Below are 17,759 nucleotides of genomic sequence, written 5' to 3'. Positions count from 1 at the left end.
AGACCTAGAGAAGAAACAATAGCCTTTCACAAAAGGACACGGAAGAACACCAAGATGGAAAAAGACAAAAGAGAGAAGGCGAAACATCTGCCATATCAGATGATTTCACCGGAAGAAGCAACACCGGCTTGATCGATTCTGAACTAGAAATAGCCCCAGTCCATTTATCTCCCAAGTTCCCGCTTTGCGCTTTGCTTTGCGACTGGGCACGTCAAGGGTCGGCAATCTTGTCGTCCTTGTGATATGGCCAAGCATCGCGATTACCTCTTCATGGTGGAACGCTGCAAGGCGGTTTGCAGCTCGGGGCGGTCCTTGAGTTGCTCAAAGGCTTCGACAAACGTGAACCACTTGCGCTCCCGCTTCTCCTTCTCGGGCCACTCAATCTCCTCGCTGTTGACCGTCGCCTCATAAAATCGGTAAAGGGCCGCCTCCTTCTGCTTGGATTTGCCGGATGAGCTGTTCTTCTTGCGGGGACTGGTCTCTTCGATGTCGCCCAAATCATAGTCGATCGTCACCAGGATCCCAGCCTCCTCCCAAGCCTCGCGGGCAGCCGCCTCTGTGCACTCCTCGTCCAGCTCCCAGCCACCCTTGGGGAGGACCCAACCCTTGCGCCGAGTAGACTGAATCATGAGCACATAGCTCTTGTCGGCTGACAGAGGGACCACTCCAGCCACCAGACGCTCGCCTTTACTGTTGTACCCTGTGAGGCAAGAAAGTCAGTTTGACCCGTCCGTTTGGAGGTCTCCCAAAAACACAAGCCCACATAAGCAGTGGGAACCTTGAAACAAGCATTTCCCAACGACTTGGCCGAAGCGACTTACTCTGCTTAACACGCCCGGTACGCGACTCCATGGGACGATTGCTCCCGCTGGCGGCCATTGTGACTACTGCTGTGAAACCGCAGGTTTTGATTGTTGAGGGGTGCAGATAAGTACTCGATGCGAGCGCAAGTCGGCAAATGACGTGGGTGATCGGGGTATGTTGTGATAGGGGTGAGTGGATGTCTTTCCGAGCGCAGTGATGGGGCTGTGGGATGCAGTGAGTGCAGCCTCTTGCTTAAAGATTGTTGGCAGGCATGGTCGGAGAAGAAGTAGTTGCTTGGGTGTGGGCAGAAGTCAGAGATGGTGGTGTTCTGGCCAAGGTTTGTGACAGACGGTGATGGCTTTAAATATGTCCGTCTCAGTGAACGTTGAGAGGCCTGTGGGGCGAGTGGTGAATGGCCTGGAATGAATGGGCTGGTGAAGCTCAATTCACGTCTGGAGAGAGCAAGCACCAAGTGAATATGGTCCCCTGTCAAAGCTCGCCTTGCGAGCAGGAGCAAGGCAAGTGAATGAGCGAGTGGGAGGTTTGATGAGCGAGAGAGGTGCGGCGCAGTTCTCGGTCCTGGTCCACGGGCAGTTCTGGTCCCTCCGCTACTCTTGTGTTACGAACAGGTGTTCTGCTGCAGCAAGAGAAGCTCGGTGGCGCTCTGGGAGGCGGAAGAGAGTGTGAAGCTCTACCACGAAGGCGAAAAGCTTCGGGAGAGCAGTCGGAGGTTGTGGTTCGTGGCCGACAAGGGGGCGTTGGAGTTGCGCGACGTTGGCGTCGGAGAAGAACTTTTTGGCTTTTGGCACTTTACGCGAACGCGCTCGGCGGCCGGCAACGGAGTCCAGCTGGCCCTTTGAAAGGCGGTCGCCCACACAACAACGACAGCTGAAGGAATCAGGTCGATAGGCCTGGACCACACCCGCAGGTCAGGGCACTCGAAAGGGGGGGGGGGGGAACGAAAATAAAATAAAAATACGGTTGTTGCTACGTGGATGAGCGAGCACCTGCAGGGTAATGTTGCCAGCCAAAGCACAAGCAGTCTCAAACTCTCAATCAGGGAGGTAGCTCTGGACTCTTGCTGGTGGGCACACCGTTTGTGCCCCCAGATCAAAAAGAAGGAGGGGCAGCTTTTGCAGCGGGATAGAGTTGGCTTTTATGCTTTACGGCGTACATCATTCGTACAGGTACATGGCTATGGCCCCATGGGGGAGAACAGAAAAAGTCTCTTTGGGTTGGGACAAGCCGAGCCATCGAGAGGTCCCCTGCAACCTCTACTTCTTTGGCCCTCATGTGGTGTGTGTGCTGCCGTAGCATGGGGGCAGTTCACATAGCACTCAAGCCTCCATCTCTCTTTTCTGCTTCCCCAGGGTTCCGGATTCTCCACACCTCATGGCGGCGAGGGGCATCGCGGAGCTTGGCGTGATGAAAAAGCCATGGGGAAGAGGTAGAGCACAATGAGGAGAAAGGAAGCTCCAACAAGAAGAGCAACTAAGATTTTGCCAGTTTTGGCCGAGTACCTATGTAGCAATGAAAAAGCTCCCGGTCGCGTGGGGTAGAGGTAGTAGGTACTTGTCCACCTCCCGCTTACAGATGCCACCACCTCACTCTACCTCCAGGTATCTGGCGACTGGCAACACTGGCATGGCACCTCTGTTCGGGACTCCCTAGCTGTTACTGGGCGGTCAGACAGGGGGTTTGACGCCACGGTTCCGCTTCCCAGTGTTCGGGTTTGGTTCCCCGGTATATTTTTCCCAAGACTTCCGTGCCGAAAGAAGAGAGAATTGGAGGGTACTTCACGAGGAACAAAGACGGGCTATGGAACCTCTCTTGTGTGGGGGTTTCCATCTGTGTTGCAACGCTTCCAACACAAGAAACCGAAACCTGGGACATGAATTCACCGAGTCAGGCTTGGTTCTGTCTGGTTCATCGTGGCTTGACTGCCACTGCCGACGGAACACCGTCTGTGGTCCACATATACTTCGTACTCTCCATGCCAACGTCACCTGAGATGCCGAGTGTCGAAGACTAGTGGATGGGAGCCGAGCGGGTGAATCAAATCCTGCAAATTTCATTGTTCCAGGCGGTGAAACATGTTTGAAGAGTATAGTTCAGCCTCTGTTGAAGAAAGTCATCACTGTTACCCTGGATGTTGAGCTGATTACTAAGGTAGCAAGCAGCACGGACCATATCGGAGACAAGCTTCTGTGTTATCCGTGGTGACGACAGATCGATCAGCCCGCTCCCCACATCTCCATCTTTTTGGTGTCGTGAGCTGTCACGAGCCTCTACTGCTCGTACTGGACGATGGTCTTGAACAAAATAGAGAGCAACAATATCCATCTACCGATCATTTGGAGTCTTCTCGAATTACACCCACTTTCCCATCCCGTGTCAAACCCCCTGGATCAGCCAGCAATGAGCACTGCATATTTGACTGGTGCGGGGCACCAGTTTGCACAGTTGGAGTGGGGGTCACACCATCGCGCATCTCAGTCCCGTCGTTCACGAACAGGCTTCTGCTTCTGCCTCTCTCTTTCCCAGCCTCACAACACCTCACCAGCAGCTCCAAACAACTTTCCGGGTTGTGGGCAGCCTATCACAGTCAGATGTACACATGACAACTCTTGGCCGCCAACCTCCTTTCCCATTGATTATCATTTCCTGCTCCCACCCATCCCCAAACGCGACATTTGACCGTCACACTGTGGGGTCCTCCTTGACGGCCCCTCTGCGTTCGGGTTCTCAGCACCGCCGCCGTACGAGACACTGGCAGTCCACCTAGCTGGGTCTTTTCCTGGAGACAGTGCTCGGGTATTTTGGTGTCTCTCAACCCGCTGCCGAACACCTTCAATCAAGACCCGTCCGCTCGAAGCTTCCAATCCCCTCTTGGCCCTAAGCCATCACCCCGTCACCACAGACCTGATTGGATCCGGCTTGATCAACCAGCCCTCGATATCGACGGAAACTGGACATACCACGGCGGATCTGGCACCTTGCCGCCTTTCCTGACGAGACATCTCGTTCCGTCAAGTTCCGTCCACCACACAACCTTCTTCCACAGGCACCCGACCCTAGGCCCCTGCCCGACTCCGGCGTGTGGGTAGTAGGTAGTACGGCCCGGCCCCACGCTGTCTTGACCAGCTGTTCGTGTCAACTGCGGTAACAGGGCAAGGCAACAGAATGGCAGGGACCAGGCCATACCTGCAGACCCCTGACGATGCTGCAGCAGCACCACTGTCATACATCTATCCAATCGGTGAGTTGCTTTTTCCTCAGCTTTCAATGCTCCTCATCCAACCATCTGGGCCATGTGCATCAACTAGGCACTACCGTTGGCTATCTCGCCTTGCCCACGCGATCTCCTCCCGCATTCTGTACAAGGCGGGTGGTCGTATGTCATGTTCAACCATCAACAGTCTCAACATTGTGTTTCTTGTCACTTGTCAGCCTCTCTGTTCTGTTGGGGTTATCCCACACACACGCCTGCAGTATACACGGTCTCCTTCGTTTCCTTGTGTCAGAGATACAAGCGCACTCGTGGCGAGATTACGTCGAGATCACTGTTTGGTTGCTCTCCCACATTGACTTCGGTCAGGGCAAGCCCATATACTTGGCACACCTTCCCTGCCTTTGCCTCTTGGTGTTCTTTTCTTAGGCTTTGATACCTTGAAGGTACCAGTGATGTTGCTGACCACCGAATATTGTAGGGTACAGTAACTCTTCCGAGTGTGGATATTGTCGTGCCAGTTCAAATGGTCAGCCAGACAAACAACGTAATACCCCTTTTACTATTGGACCCTTTTTTGCCCTGTATGCTTTCGATTTTCGACATTTGATCCTAGCTGGCAGCATCTAACAGTGGTACTCTCTATAGGATGGTCATATTATGCGGTCTCAAGGTCTTTAGAGCCCGCCTTTTATCAAAAGCTGGTGGATAGGTTTTGGCGTCGGTCGGGGACGTTGCTCTACCGACCAAACCAGAAGAATTCATGTTGTCCGCATTACACCCTCCGCCTAGACTCGGCCGAGTATAAGCCTACCAAGGACCAACGACAGGCTCTCAACCGCTTCAACCGCCACATCCTCGGAGATACCTATGCGAGAGACGCGGCGCGGCTGTACCCACGGTCACGCGAGCAAGCGAGGAAGGAAAAAAATGATTTTGACCTAGTCAGCAAGGTTCATGAGTCTGAAGCCAAGTATCTCAAAGGACCCCCACCGGCGCCATCCCACGAGTTCTCGGTCACGCTAGAGCCCGATGCATTCACCGACGAAAAGTACAAGGTATTCGAGAACTACCAGCGCATCGTGCATCGTGAACCACCACTCAAGATATCTCGCGTGGGATTTAGAAGGTTCTTATGCGACTCACCTTTGACCCGTGGCGCCATAGTGGGGGCGGACGGGACTGAGCGCAAGTTGGGCAGTTACCATCAATGCTATCGGATCGACGGCGAGCTTGTCGCCGTGGGTGTTTTGGATCTCTTACCTAACGCCGTCAGTGCGGTGTACTTCATGTACCATGAGTCGATCCATTTTCTCAACCCAGGAAAGCTCGGGGCGATGAGAGAGATTGCTTTAGCTCGTGAAGCAGGCTATCGGTGGTGGTATCCCGGCTACTATGTCCACACCTGCGCCAAAATGAGATACAAGATTGACTATCGACCTCAATATGTTCTTGATCCGGAGACTCTGCAATGGGATCCACTGGACGAGGAGATGTTGGCGCTGTATGACAAGCACCATTATGTTTCTTTGTCGAGGGAGAGAAGGCGGCAGCAGCAGTTAATGAACGGTGACGGTGTTCTTGATGACGAAGAGGCCAACAACAACGACGAGGACGGGGGGACTCAACAGGAAAACGACGCCCTAAACGTCAAACCCTCTGAGGACGAAGACGACGAAGAAGAAGGTTTCCTCCTCACAAGCGATATGCCCGGTATCCCATCACTGGCCGAAATGGAAGAGGTAGACATGGGTGGTCTCCTACTCAAGTCCGACCAACATGACCGGTTCATCGAGGCATCCGAGCTGGTCATCTGGGACTCGGAGGAGATTAGCCAACACGGGAGGCTCAAGTCAAGGATAGCAGAGCTGGTGGCGGCGATTGGGCCGGACCTCATGGGGGAAATTTGCATTGATTTCCGAAAGAAAGCTAACAGACTGAGCTAGAATCCTGGCTGGATTCATACTGCGTGGAAAAAATGGAGGGTGCTTTGGGGTCTGCCTCCTCCAAGACCTAGGCCCAAGCGAAAAAAAAATTGTGGGATGATGGGTACCCAGGGGGAGGGCCTGATGAGGATGAGGAGGGAGAGTCTGATGGGGGGTTATGCGGGGAAGTAGTCCCTGTTTTAGGAAGAACCCGCAGGTGCCTGCAGATTTTTTTTGGATTTTTTCTCTGGTAGCGATGGATGATAGCGTTGAGAATAGGGATTGTGTGAAATTGGCAGCGGATATGTTACAGGAGGTTTCACTCGCTCTTGTAAGTCGACTTTGGGGGGAGGGGGGTCTACATATACATAAAGTCAGGTAGATATAGACTTGAAGATCTTTCCACGAGACTTGAGCGTGGGCACGCGACACATATTCAGTGAGCGGGAAGTGTACCCGATTGCGTTGTGGGCAATAATACTAGCGAAATGCACCCTGAGCAGTGAAGGCGGTTGGAAAGATCGTGGCGCCTTGAGAAGGTTGAAATTGCATGTTGGTTAAAAACTCTAGCACTGCGGGATGGGGGATCTAAGATGACTTGACATGTAGCACTGGTATCAATGCCTTACTGATTCAACACTTTGCAGTGTCTGGGTTGATGAACAATCTTTTGTTATTTTTCATTCCACAACTCATATCTTGGTTCCTCTGATTAAATTCATCATGGAGTTCCGAATCATTTGCCACTTTGACAGCCTTCTTATACACTTGACCACGACCCTAGTCCGATACTGCCAACATAGCATTTATGACCCGCCCGCCATACTACAAGAGAACTTGACACAGCTCTCATAACAACTCTTTCCAACAAAAACAAAGACCTCCTTCTTATATCCCCCCCCTCAACTTCTGCAACTGACTAATAAGCCCATACCCACCATACCCTCCGCCCCCAGCAGCAGCAGTATTACCACTACCTCCTTGCCCTGCCGCTGCTGCTCCCTTATTATCGCCCTCTTTATTCTCCCCCTCCTGTTGCTGTTGTAACCTCCCATTATTCCCACTCCCCCCATTACTCTCCCCCCTCCTATGCCCTTGCCCAGTCACCTCCCTCACAAGCCGTTCATGCCTCTCCCCCACAAGCCTAGCCAACCCCTCCACAAATTTCTGTCGTCCCCTCTCCTCCGCGGTCCCCTTCCAAACCTGACACAAATCCTTCAGCTCCTCCACCCTTTTCGCTGCGTCCTCAACCCCCTTGATAGGATCCTCCTTATTATCTAGCAAATCCAAAATCTCTTGCCTCAGTTCCTTCAGGACTTGCTGCCCCTTCTCCTCAGTAGAAAGCGCGCCCGTGTCAGGAGCAGATACCGACAAAAAAGAGGAAGAAACAGAGGTTTCCGACGGGGGAAAAACAAAGGACATGGCAGAGCCAAAGGTTGCCTGCGTTTCTGCCAGGCGGGAGCGGACGAGGGAGAGGGTGCGGAGTTGGGAGATGTATTCCGGGTCCGGGATGGGGGGGGTTTCCAAGGGAGGAGGAGGGGGAGGGGGGAGGGAGGATAAAGCGCGGGATCTGCTGGTGATGGTGGTGGGGGCAGGGTTGGATTCTGAAGATGATGGGTGGAGGATGGATTTTATGCCTCCTCCGGGGATAAACTTTGAAATTGGCGAGTCGAGGGTTTCGGTGAGGGTTTCGGTTAGGGAGATTGTCTCGCCTCGGAGGACTTCGACCTCGTAGGCTAGGCGGGAGCCGGAACGGATTATTTCGTCGGTTAGTTGGGTTAAGATGGTGGTTAGGCGGGTTGTGTGGGCGGACAGTTGGGAGAGGGAGGACTGGGTGGTGATGGAGAGGTCGGAGAGGGGGAGGGAGTTTGGGGGGGGTTGGTTGGGGGGGGAGCGGGAGGTTTGGAGTTGGGGGAGGGTGTTATTTAGGTAGGTCGCTGGGTCGAAGGTGGGGGAGAGGAAGTCGGCCAGGAAAGGATCGGCGACGTGGTCGGATAGGGGTTGGGCGGGTTGGCGGGATTGGTTTCTGGCGTGGATGGCGATGTCACGAGTTCGGGAGGCTGCGCTGCTTTGGCGGCGGCGGGTGGTGGTTTTGGAGTCCCAGGCCATGATGACTTTGGTTTGGTGAGGGGGCTTGTGAGACTGGTGTTGGTGAGTGAGGCTCTGGGAGGTGAGATGTGAGTGAGATGAGTGAGATGAGATGACAGTGATACCCTTGCATGAGGTTGGATGTGGTCACTGTGCTGCCAAGACTTTGACGGGTTGACAGCTGTGCGGCGGGTGGCGGCTCGAACTCCACAGTGTGCCTCCTACAAAGGAAGTCGACTTATACCTGAGGCTTGGCCTTGGACGTGAACATGTGTTCCAGGTTCTGATAGAGTTATTCAGATGGCTTTGGTGATGCAAGCCTATCAGCGCCTCAATGGAGCATTGACCATGTGTCTCAGGCCTCAAAGCTTCATCTTGTCAGTGGTGGACTTTTGAGCCTTTGGGGCTGACGCCATACAATGTGACAACTAAAAGAAGAGACGAGAGAGAAATCATGATCGTGATAGAACTGAATATATAGAAGAATCATTTTGTTGTGATTCACAGCTGTTTGGGTCCCTACTACAAGCAAGGCTGAGAGTGTTGCTGCTGTGTTGTTTGTCAAGCCTCGCAGTGGCTGGGAGGTTGGAACTCTGCCCCGCGGTTGCTGCCTTGAGTGCAGCCAGCGCGGTGCTCTCCTTGAAACCAACTTAACTGTCTTGACGCTTCTCCCCTCACCTCGCCAAACTCTGAACAGGTGAATTGATCTTTCACAGGGAAGAGACTCTGCGGCATTGAATTTTCTTTCTTCCTTCGTCCGATGTAGTGAATCTAATCGTTTCACGAGTTACACTGCGGGCTTGCCATTTTATCCTTCCTAGCAACTCCCCACTGGCCCTGGTATCATCATCGTTCACTTTCACCTCTTGAGGCAGCAAGTAGTCTGGTACCATCTCTTCCCCCACCACTTCTCCAGCAAATCAGCAAAGGACAACACTTCGTCCCGCCAACCCAACCAGTCCGATTTCATCGTCTCCCGCTGGCTGGCGTGACACTCCAAAAACATTAGCCAGGCCCGCACACCGTCCTCACTAATTACCAGACGACGAAACTTGCGATATCATTACCTCAGAAAACAGGAACACCATGACACTGAAGCGGTTCAAGGCCGACGTGGTCACCGCCCGACAGAAGATCACTGGCGGTGGCCTCGCTGGAGTTCTAGACCTCAAAGATGGCATTTCTGATGGCGAGATCGTCTTGTCACTTCAACACCCCGAGCTTGGCCGAAAAGTACGGCTTCATTTGTTGGCGCAGGATACCGGCGATTACCCTGACAACAACTCATTCATGATGTATACCGAGGATGACCCGCCAGCTCCCATCGAAAAGTTGATCAAGAGAACTGCCGACTATCTCATAGGTCTAACCGTCTACGAGGTAGCTTCAGAAATTTCCAAGCAGATGAGTTTGACGGAAGGTGTGTCGGAGGATCAAGACGAGGGAGACATGAGCGACGATGAGTTTGGCTTCCAATCCGAGGCCGACGACGATTACGATGACGAACTCTTCGGGCTAAAAGAGGGGTCAGGTCGACCCAAAAATGCAACGGTCAAGGAGCTGATTGCACTATCCCCGACGGACAAGCTGTTGCTTTCACGCCTGAAGCGCGACTTGCGCCAAGTGCACAATGCCGGCTTCAAAATTGGGCTTGTCTCTAGCTTCGCCCAGACATCCATCTATGGCATCGTTTCGATCTCGGTGCGAGTTGAGAATCTGGGGCTGTCGGAGGAGGTTTTGGAGGCGTGGAACCTGGAGGCTAGCGAATACATTGTGCTTTTGCTGCGCTTTGATGGCTACAGCCCGCTCGAGACTGTCATCGAGAAGGCAGTGTCCTCAATCCAGGTCAGCTTTCGAATTCGCAAGTGCAAAAAGTACAAGCCATCGGAGCAGGAAGCAAGGAACGCATTTATTACTGTCACGAATCCTGGCGTGAGACCAGAAGATGACGAGGAAGGGCAAACTGCTCAGGCTTCGGACACCGAAGCACTTCAGAAGTTTTTCATTTCCAACTCGTTGGATCAGTTCTTGAACGAGAGCTTTATTTCGATCGTGAAGACCAGAGAGAGAACGGGCTACGACTGGGACCAGGCAAATCGCCACTACCAGAACTGCGTAACCCAACCGGACGATCCAGTCCCGACCGATGAATCCGTGTCTGATGACAGGCCGGAACGCCATCCACTGCTGGGGGATCACTTGAAAGATGCCCATGGAGGCGAGAGAAGCTTTCCTTTGGTGGCGATGCAGTTTGCTATGCGCTACATCATCAGGTGCACCGAATACTGTCTGAGATGTCATCAGAAAATCGAAGCTGAGTTCGAGGCACTCCAACCATATGTCTGCGACAACCCTCTTTGCTTGTTTCAGTACATGTCAATGGGATTTGGCCCCAGCATCGAGCCCATGATCCTCAACGAGCCGTATGTGGTTGATCTCCTCGTCAGCCTTTGCTACGCCGCGGTTTCAGACCCTTCTGGTCATCGGAATGCGCTACAACCGTTCGGCATCAGCTCTGCAGCCCAGGTAACCGGCGTCGGCTCTACAGCCCAGGTAATCGGCGTCGGCTCTGCAGCACAACTATCCAGCGTCGGCTATGGGGCGATACGCAACCTCCCGGTTGGCCTGCGATTTAAAGTACCAAATCTACTAAACGTGACAGGCTGCAAGTGGAGGGGGATTCTGAATGGTAATAGGCTGGTTCTCTGTGAGAACATGGACGACATCCGACAACTGGCTGGGTACAAGTGGATCGCTTGGGTTACTACCGACAATATGATTCAACACGGACGAGTAGAGGAGGTTCACCTTCCAAGCAGCACCGCCGTACTTTCGATTAGGCCGGGGCATTCATATACTGCTCTTCCCGTCGATCAACGGGGGCTTCTCCAGGCGCCAGTTGGCATTGCTGGCGCGCCCGTGAGAGTGTTTCCCTACGACACCGACTTCGATGATCTGCCTGATGCCGATAAAGGCCACGCCATGAGACAAATTCTCGAGAACCTCCCTTCCATTCTTCAGATGGAGGCATGGTTGACAAGTCATCCGCGATGTTTGTTCAAGGACATGGACGGAATATCACCTGCCGCAGCTTCCATTTTGCAGTGGATCGTCTCATCCAACAGATCTTGCATCTATCAAGTTGATCGCCACCGATATCGAGCATCACCCGAAAATTCAGAACAACCAGCAGGAAAGGGACGAGATCGACAGCACCAGCGCATCTTGGGAATGGACTCATGGGTTCAGTTCCGGTTTGCCCAAGGCTCGCCCGAGAAAGAACGCCAGTTCTCTCGGGCACTCCAACAAATTGCTAGCAGGAAAGATTTCAAGGGTCATCCTACCATTCTGGCGTGGCATGGGAGCAATCTTGCTAATTGGCACAGCATCTTGCGAACAGGCCTGGATTTCAAGGTTGTCGCGTGCGGCCGTGCCTATGGCAACGGGGTCTATTTCAGTCCAGATTTCAACACGAGTATCTACTATGCACAAAGTGGCATGACATGGCCCAACTCTGATCTCCAGATCACGCAGTGCATGAGCCTGAACGAGATCATCAATGTGCCCGAGGAGTTTGTCTCGGCCGCACCACACTATGTTGTGAGTCAGTTGGACTGGCAACAGTGTCGCTACCTGTTTGTGAAACCGAGACCTGAGTTGTGCTCAACGCAGGCTTCAACTCAGGCTTCAACACAGGCTTCAACTCCGGCTCCGGTTACTCCACATGGTAGCTATACCCTGGCGCGGAATAAATCCAACGTTACAACCAAACCCAACGTTGGAGCATCCACACCTCCCAGCACCCACGGCAAGGGTGCGGTGCCTATGCGCACACAGCAAAAGGGACGTGAGGTAAAGGGTGAAAATTCTGCCGTCCTCAAGATCCCTCTGTCTGCCATCCCTTTGAGAACAATCCAGGTAGCGGGGACGGATGCAACCACCTCAACTTTGCTGGCCAAGCGAGTGCGTGACAGCCCCGAACTTAGCGAGGACGAAGATGCCGTAGACGTAGCTCTCTTGGTTAGCGACACAGAGACGAATGGACCAGCCGCTCAACGCCGTAGGAAAATGAGCACGGCGCAGGGGGATCGCGCGAAGCTTGGACTTACACCGTCAGTAAATATCACGCCCTTGTGGACGTAACGGCTTGCTAACTTTACATTACAGACCCGCCCATGACATGGCGATGACTGACTTTGTCCCCGGCACACTCGATTTCTCGGCACTTCCTAATCTACCGCCCCCGTTGAGTGGAAATGAGTCTGCGATCAAGGCCCTGAGTCGTGAGCTCAAAAGCCTTCAAGTTTTACAGACCAGGACACCATTGCACGAGCTGGGATGGTACATTGACTTTGACAGAATCGAGAATCTCTTCCAGTGGATCGTCGAGCTTCACTCTTTTGAGCCCTCCACGCCGCTTGCCAGGGACATGAAGAAAGCCGGTGTCAAGTCACTCGTCTTTGAGATTCGCTTTCCAAAGTCGTTCCCGTTTGACCCGCCGTTTGTACGGGCCATTCGCCCGAGATTTCTGGGCTTTCAGCAGGGAGGCGGTGGTCATATGACGGTGGGCGGGGCGATGTGCATGGAACTACTGACTTCGACGGGATGGAGTCCTGTGAGCAGCATGGAGAGTGTGTTGATGCAGATTCGGATGGCCTTGTTGAGTGAGGATCCACGCCCGGCACGTTTGGCTCCTGTTGTCAAGGGGCAACGGCACCAAGACTATGCTGTTGGGGAGGCGATTGAGGCGTACAGACGGGCTGCGGGCGCGCACGACTGGAAGATTCCCGAGGATTTCTTTGAGACGGCGAATGGTGTTCAGTGATGGGAAAGGGGTGTTTAAGGATATGGGTAAAAGCTGGTGTATAGGACACCTTTGGCAGCAGGGTTCGAACCCCACCCTTCAGCGGAATCAATTCAGCGGATGATAGTATTATTAGTGTGTTTTGGGAGGCTTCTCGAGATTTTAGCTGGGTAAACAGAACAGTTTTCTTGAGAGGTAAAAATAGGCAAAAAAAAGATTGCACATGTACATCTGAGAGGTTCATCAATGAGAAAGTAAACAAGAAAACTGGTTGTTAAGAGTGACGAGAAAGGGGCTAGACGCCATGGTGTGGGGTTAGTGATGAAGACCCACAGCTGAGGCAGAGCTACCGCCCCTGTCAATCTGGGCGCTTCAGCTTTTGGAGCTTTCTCCAGCCTCACCCCACACCAACAGCCTCGCCAATCCAAACGACTTTTGGAGCAGCAAGCAGGGGAAAAAAAGTGCCCCGCCTAGCAACTGTTTCTCCGAAACTTTTGATATGCGACAGCCTTGCCGCGACACGACAAACTCCTCCCAGGGCGATTTGCGGTTACCATAACTTTTTTTTCCCACAGTCAATCCCAACTGGGGCCTGATCGCGCGCCCTGATTTAGACACCTACCACCACCAGGGAAAAGAAAAAGAAGAAGAAAAAGAAGAAGAAAAAGATGGCCTCCTCCACAAACGTCCACCTCTCCCCCGCCGAGCTCTCCTACCTCCACACCTCCCTCAGTCTCAACCCCCCCATCCGCCCCGACGGCCGCTCGCCGACTCAGTACCGGCCTTTGTCCGCCGAGACGGGGATCCTGCCTGGGACGAACGGCTCGGCTCGGATCTGCTTCGCGGACGGGACCGAGGCGATCGTGGGGGTGAAGGCAGAAGTGGAAAAGACGAGGCGGAGGTGGGATGACGATACTATCTTTGGGGAGAATCAAAACCAGGAAGAAGGAGAAGAACAAGATGAGGGGGAGGAGCAGGGGAGTAGTGATTGGGTTGAGCTCACGGTTGAGATTCCGGGGTACAGGGACGATGATAGTGGGACGGTGTTTTTGGGGCAGATGCTTTGTGAGGCGCTGCTTGCTGATGGGGGGTTTGTGAGGCGGTTGAGGATTAATAGACGGTTTCATTGGAAGGTTTATCTTGATGTGAGTTTTGTTTGATTGTTTAAGAGAGAGAGAGTGTGTGTGTGATGGTGTGGTGGTGCTAACTTTGGGGTGTAGATTTTGTTGATCAGCCCGCCGCTTTCGTATCCGCTTCCTTTGCTGTCATTAACAACCCACCTCGCCCTTCTGGCCACCCGCCTCCCTAAACTCAAGTCAGAAGGGGATGAAGACCCGTTTTTTGACGACGATTGGGCTGCGGCACCGTATCTGTACGCACGAAACCCGACCACGAAAAGAGTTACCGAACGCCCGCCTGTGACGTTGCTGGTGATGGCGGTGGGGGGGAATGTCATTTTTGACCCGAGCAAGGAGGAGCTGGCAGTGGCGGATGTGGTGCTGGCTGTTTCGGTTGGGGATGACGCTTCGTCGCGAGAGGGTAGGATGGATGTGGATGGGAGGAGCAACAACTCGGGCAGGAATCTGAAGCTGTTGTCTATCAGGACGGTGGACCCGCCTTCGAGACTGACGCCGCCGGGGGTGGCCAACGCGGCGAATAGCGCTTATGGGCATGCGCAGGTTGTGAGTACGGGTGCGAACCAGAAGATGCCCGAGGCGAGGCAGACGGAGAGCGAGGCTGTGGAGGGTGTTTGGAAACCGCCTAGGGGTGGTGCCAAGGCTGTTGTGATGGGGGCGTTGGTGCAAAAGGTGCTGGTTAGAGGTGGGGTGGCGGATGAGGTGCTGGATGCTTTGGAGGGGGTTGACACTTCTTGAGACAGGGGGGAATTGTCAAGGGAGGATTCTGAGGGTCAAGAAAGAAAGGGGTATAGATTTATTTACGCCTTTCGGCCGTTGTGGACGTTGTTTGTACATAATTTTACATTTTACGTTCACATGTCATGTGGCAAACTCTATGAGAAGGAGGAATATCAAAAGATACCCAGCCACTTCTTCTTCAGCTCACCCACCATCTCCTTTTGCTGCTCGTCCGTCAATCGCTTTGGTTCCGGAGCGATAGGCGAGGCATCGTCCACCACCGTTGTCCCTTGCTGCTCCTTCTTCTCACCACCCTCTGTGCCAAACACCTGGTCTGGGTCAATGGTGGCCTTCTTGAGTCCAAACATGCCGTACTCCTCTGGCAAGCCGTGCGCTCTTCTATACGCTGTCCTTTTGGCGACGTCCTCGACGAGTCTTCTTCTCTTTTCTTGGATGCGGGCAGTGTTGTGAGCTTCGTTGAGGCGGATGACTTCGACGAGGGCGCGGGTGGACGAGATGGGGTGCCAGAAGAAGTCGGACATGGGAGGGAGCATGTCGCCGAAGGGAGTGTTGTGCTTGTAGTTCAGGGTGAAGGTCCATATGCTGAGGGCTGTAAGGGTGCCCTGTTCACATTTGTTAGAGATACAACCTGGGTCAAGGGGTGGCGAATCTTGGAGGGCGACAAACAAGGGTGACGGTGATGTGAACCCATTTTTGGGAAAAGAACCAATGCGCCCAGGTGCCCTCGGGGGGAGGGGTCATGGGGTAGTCCTTTTTGGCTTGGGCTTTTAGTTCGGACTCGGAGAGGTCACCGCCGTAGTGGCGGGGGCCGTCGCCGAGGGTTGAGCGGCGGGAGCCGGGGAGACGGGAGCCATGTGATGGGGGGACGAAGCGTTCGGGCTTTTCGAGGACGAGGGGTTTGCCGTCTTTGGATTGGGATGTGGAGGAGAAGCGGACGAGGACGACGGGGGAGGTGGTGTTTGCGGGGGAGAGGCGTCTCCAGATTAGGCCTCGTTGGGGGAGGAGAAAGCGGGGGATTGTTGCTGTTGAGGCCATGTTTCTTGGTGGTCTTTTGACTTGGTGTGTATCGAGTGTATGTGAGGCTATCCTAAAGCCCAAAAAACAGTCCAATGGCGTGGTCTCGTTGGGTGCGGCTCAATGCATCGAGGGGAAACGGTGCAGCAAAAAAACTTGCGTCAGTGCTTGCCTGGAGGAGCTGCTCTGGTTGGCCAATTCCCCCATGTGGCTTAGCGTTTTGGAAGCTCGTTCGTTTTTCCGTTTTTTCGCTGCTAGCGCATCGTGCGCACTAGGACCAGGATGGCCGCGTCGAAGCCACAGGAAGCTCGGACGACAGGCTGCGATGCCGGGCACTTCCGACATTGCCCGCGCTGAATGACTAAAGATGCGGTCATGATTGGCTGTGGTCTGTCGTCAGCCCCACGTTCTCCAGCCCCAATGTGGCTCCTTTGACTGATGATGTAGGCTTGGCGGAGGTCATTGAGTGACGAAAAGAGCCTTGTTCGTGGCCGGTTGCTCAAAAAATTCCGGCACGCAGCGGCAAAGAGAGGCGTTGAGCCAACTTTTTTTTTTACTAACGGCTCATCCTGTTTTTCTTCTCCCTCTTTTCTTCCTCGTCTACCTTTTGCGCCTTTGACTCCTGTTCACCAACTTAATTGTCTAATAGCCACCACAACTACCTACCTCACATCAACCCCATAAATCTATCAAAATGCCTGTCGGAGCCGGTAGGTCCTGCCCCTCAGCTACACACTGTCCGCCATGTTTCCGGCCTCGTGAATTCTGCTCGGTTCGTTCTTTGCGAGGGACGCCTGAACTTTTCGTCACCAAGCCATTGGCACCCATGACGTGGCCAGCAGCCGTCTGAAGACATTCTACATATGACCTCCATCCGACCTCGCCGACATACTGCCAGTACCTGAATGTTGCTACTGCCTACGGTCCTGTCCTCACCGCTCCTGCTTATGCGGTATTTTCCCTGGGCGCATCTTGAGCTGCGCACTGGCGGAGAAGGGCCGTAGTAGTCAGAGCCGCCGCACACTAGCACGAGCACGTCGAGAATCACGCAGACGCCGGAAACACCACCACCACCATGATCTGAACAGCAAATGACTGACTCGCGGTTTTCCTCCCGGATAGGTGATTCCAAGAAGGGTGCCAACCTCTTCAAGACCCGTTGCGCTCAGTGCCACACCCTTGAGGCTGGCGGCGGCAACAAGATCGGTCCTGCGCTCCACGGCCTTTTCGGACGCAAGTCTGGTACCGTTGAGGGCTACGCCTACACCGATGCCAACAAGCAGAAGGGTGTTGTCTGGGATGACCAGACCCTCGTATGTTTTCCGTGAACTGTACAACGAGATCCAGACTCGCAACTAACACTTGCTCAGTTCGACTACCTCGAGAACCCCAAGAAGTACATCCCCGGCACCAAGATGGCTTTCGGTGGTCTCAAGAAGGACAAGGACAGAAATGACCTCATCACGTATGTGCTCTTCGGTTACGGTACCCTTGCGCCCAGAATGGCACTAACACTGTTTCCCTCTAGTTTCCTCAAGGAGTCTACCGCTTAAGTAATAGATCTAGAGACTTACTTTTCGGCGTAAAAGTTTGCTTTTTTTCTATTTTCCTTGGCTGGGTTGTAATAATAGAGAGCGAAAGAGACACCAGGGGGAGTCTTTGCTCTTAGATTTTTTTCTTGCATTAGATCAAGGGTTCGGGCGGCGTTGATGATGAGCAACTGCGTCCTTTTCAAACCACAACTCCCTACACCACCTCTGGACGGATCCGACGAGGACACACGTTGGGTTCTTTCCGATATACCTCTCTGTACCATAGCACACAGTAGTAGATCTGCTTTACTACACCTAGATGATCGATGATGACGATGGGGTTGCCTGACTGCGGCAACCGGACCTGAATGAAATGATTCCCCTCTGCTTTTCAATGTTCTTGGCTGCAATTCTGCGTGTGATGAGACTTGTACATGTTGGGTGGTCGGTTCTGCTGTGAGGGAGTTTGTTATCTTGGAAAGGGGA

At 53.5% G+C, this 17,759-nt stretch overlaps 7 protein-coding genes across 7 annotated transcripts; 4 read left to right on the top strand and 3 right to left on the bottom strand.

Moving 5' to 3' along the window:
- Window positions 1-260: 260 nt before the first annotated feature.
- On the bottom strand, window positions 261-2,284 carry QC763_308650 (uncharacterized protein; the record flags this gene model as incomplete). The annotated part of the gene is made up of 2 exons (XM_062911314.1): window positions 822-2,284; window positions 261-700 (listed from the first exon to the last, which is right to left on the bottom strand). Exons 1-2 carry the CDS (start codon window positions 877-879, stop codon window positions 261-263), a joined length of 498 nt encoding a protein of 165 aa, XP_062767339.1. The 5' UTR covers window positions 880-2,284.
- Window positions 1,896-6,035, top strand: ATE1 (Arginyl-tRNA--protein transferase 1). Its single transcript, XM_062911313.1, has 5 exons — window positions 1,896-2,368; window positions 2,424-2,854; window positions 2,985-4,063; window positions 4,515-4,580; window positions 4,682-6,035. The coding sequence occupies exons 3-5, from the start codon at window positions 3,988-3,990 to the stop codon at window positions 5,977-5,979; spliced, it is 1,440 nt and encodes a 479-aa protein (XP_062767338.1). The 5' UTR covers window positions 1,896-2,368; window positions 2,424-2,854; window positions 2,985-3,987; the 3' UTR covers window positions 5,980-6,035.
- An 811-nt stretch (window positions 6,036-6,846) lies between these two features.
- QC763_308630 (uncharacterized protein) lies at window positions 6,847-8,067 on the bottom strand (the record flags this gene model as incomplete). Its single annotated transcript, XM_062911312.1, has 1 exon — window positions 6,847-8,067. One exon carries the CDS (start codon window positions 8,065-8,067, stop codon window positions 6,847-6,849), a length of 1,221 nt encoding a protein of 406 aa, XP_062767337.1.
- A 1,065-nt stretch (window positions 8,068-9,132) lies between these two features.
- On the top strand, window positions 9,133-12,189 carry QC763_308620 (uncharacterized protein; the record flags this gene model as incomplete). Its single annotated transcript, XM_062911311.1, has 1 exon — window positions 9,133-12,189. One exon carries the CDS (start codon window positions 9,133-9,135, stop codon window positions 12,187-12,189), a length of 3,057 nt encoding a protein of 1,018 aa, XP_062767336.1.
- Window positions 12,190-13,518: 1,329 nt separating this feature from the next.
- Window positions 13,519-14,724, top strand: RRP42 (Exosome complex component rrp42; the record flags this gene model as incomplete). Its single annotated transcript, XM_062911310.1, has 2 exons — window positions 13,519-13,995; window positions 14,071-14,724. The coding sequence occupies 2 exons, from the start codon at window positions 13,519-13,521 to the stop codon at window positions 14,722-14,724; spliced, it is 1,131 nt and encodes a 376-aa protein (XP_062767335.1).
- Window positions 14,725-14,738: 14 nt separating this feature from the next.
- Window positions 14,739-16,039, bottom strand: QC763_308600 (uncharacterized protein). The gene is made up of 2 exons (XM_062911309.1): window positions 15,394-16,039; window positions 14,739-15,329 (listed from the first exon to the last, which is right to left on the bottom strand). The coding sequence occupies exons 1-2, from the start codon at window positions 15,760-15,762 to the stop codon at window positions 14,880-14,882; spliced, it is 819 nt and encodes a 272-aa protein (XP_062767334.1). The 5' UTR covers window positions 15,763-16,039; the 3' UTR covers window positions 14,739-14,879.
- Window positions 16,038-17,660, top strand: CYC1 (iso-1-cytochrome c). Its single transcript, XM_062911308.1, has 4 exons — window positions 16,038-16,451; window positions 16,864-17,054; window positions 17,112-17,206; window positions 17,270-17,660. The coding sequence occupies exons 1-4, from the start codon at window positions 16,436-16,438 to the stop codon at window positions 17,292-17,294; spliced, it is 327 nt and encodes a 108-aa protein (XP_062767333.1). The 5' UTR covers window positions 16,038-16,435; the 3' UTR covers window positions 17,295-17,660.
- Window positions 17,661-17,759: the final 99 nt, after the last annotated feature.

Source organism: Podospora pseudopauciseta, chromosome 3, assembly GCF_035222475.1.
Source record: "Podospora pseudopauciseta strain CBS 411.78 chromosome 3, whole genome shotgun sequence".
Classification (NCBI taxonomy): domain Eukaryota; kingdom Fungi; phylum Ascomycota; class Sordariomycetes; order Sordariales; family Podosporaceae; genus Podospora; species Podospora pseudopauciseta.
This window is presented reverse-complemented; position numbering and strand designations above follow the sequence as displayed.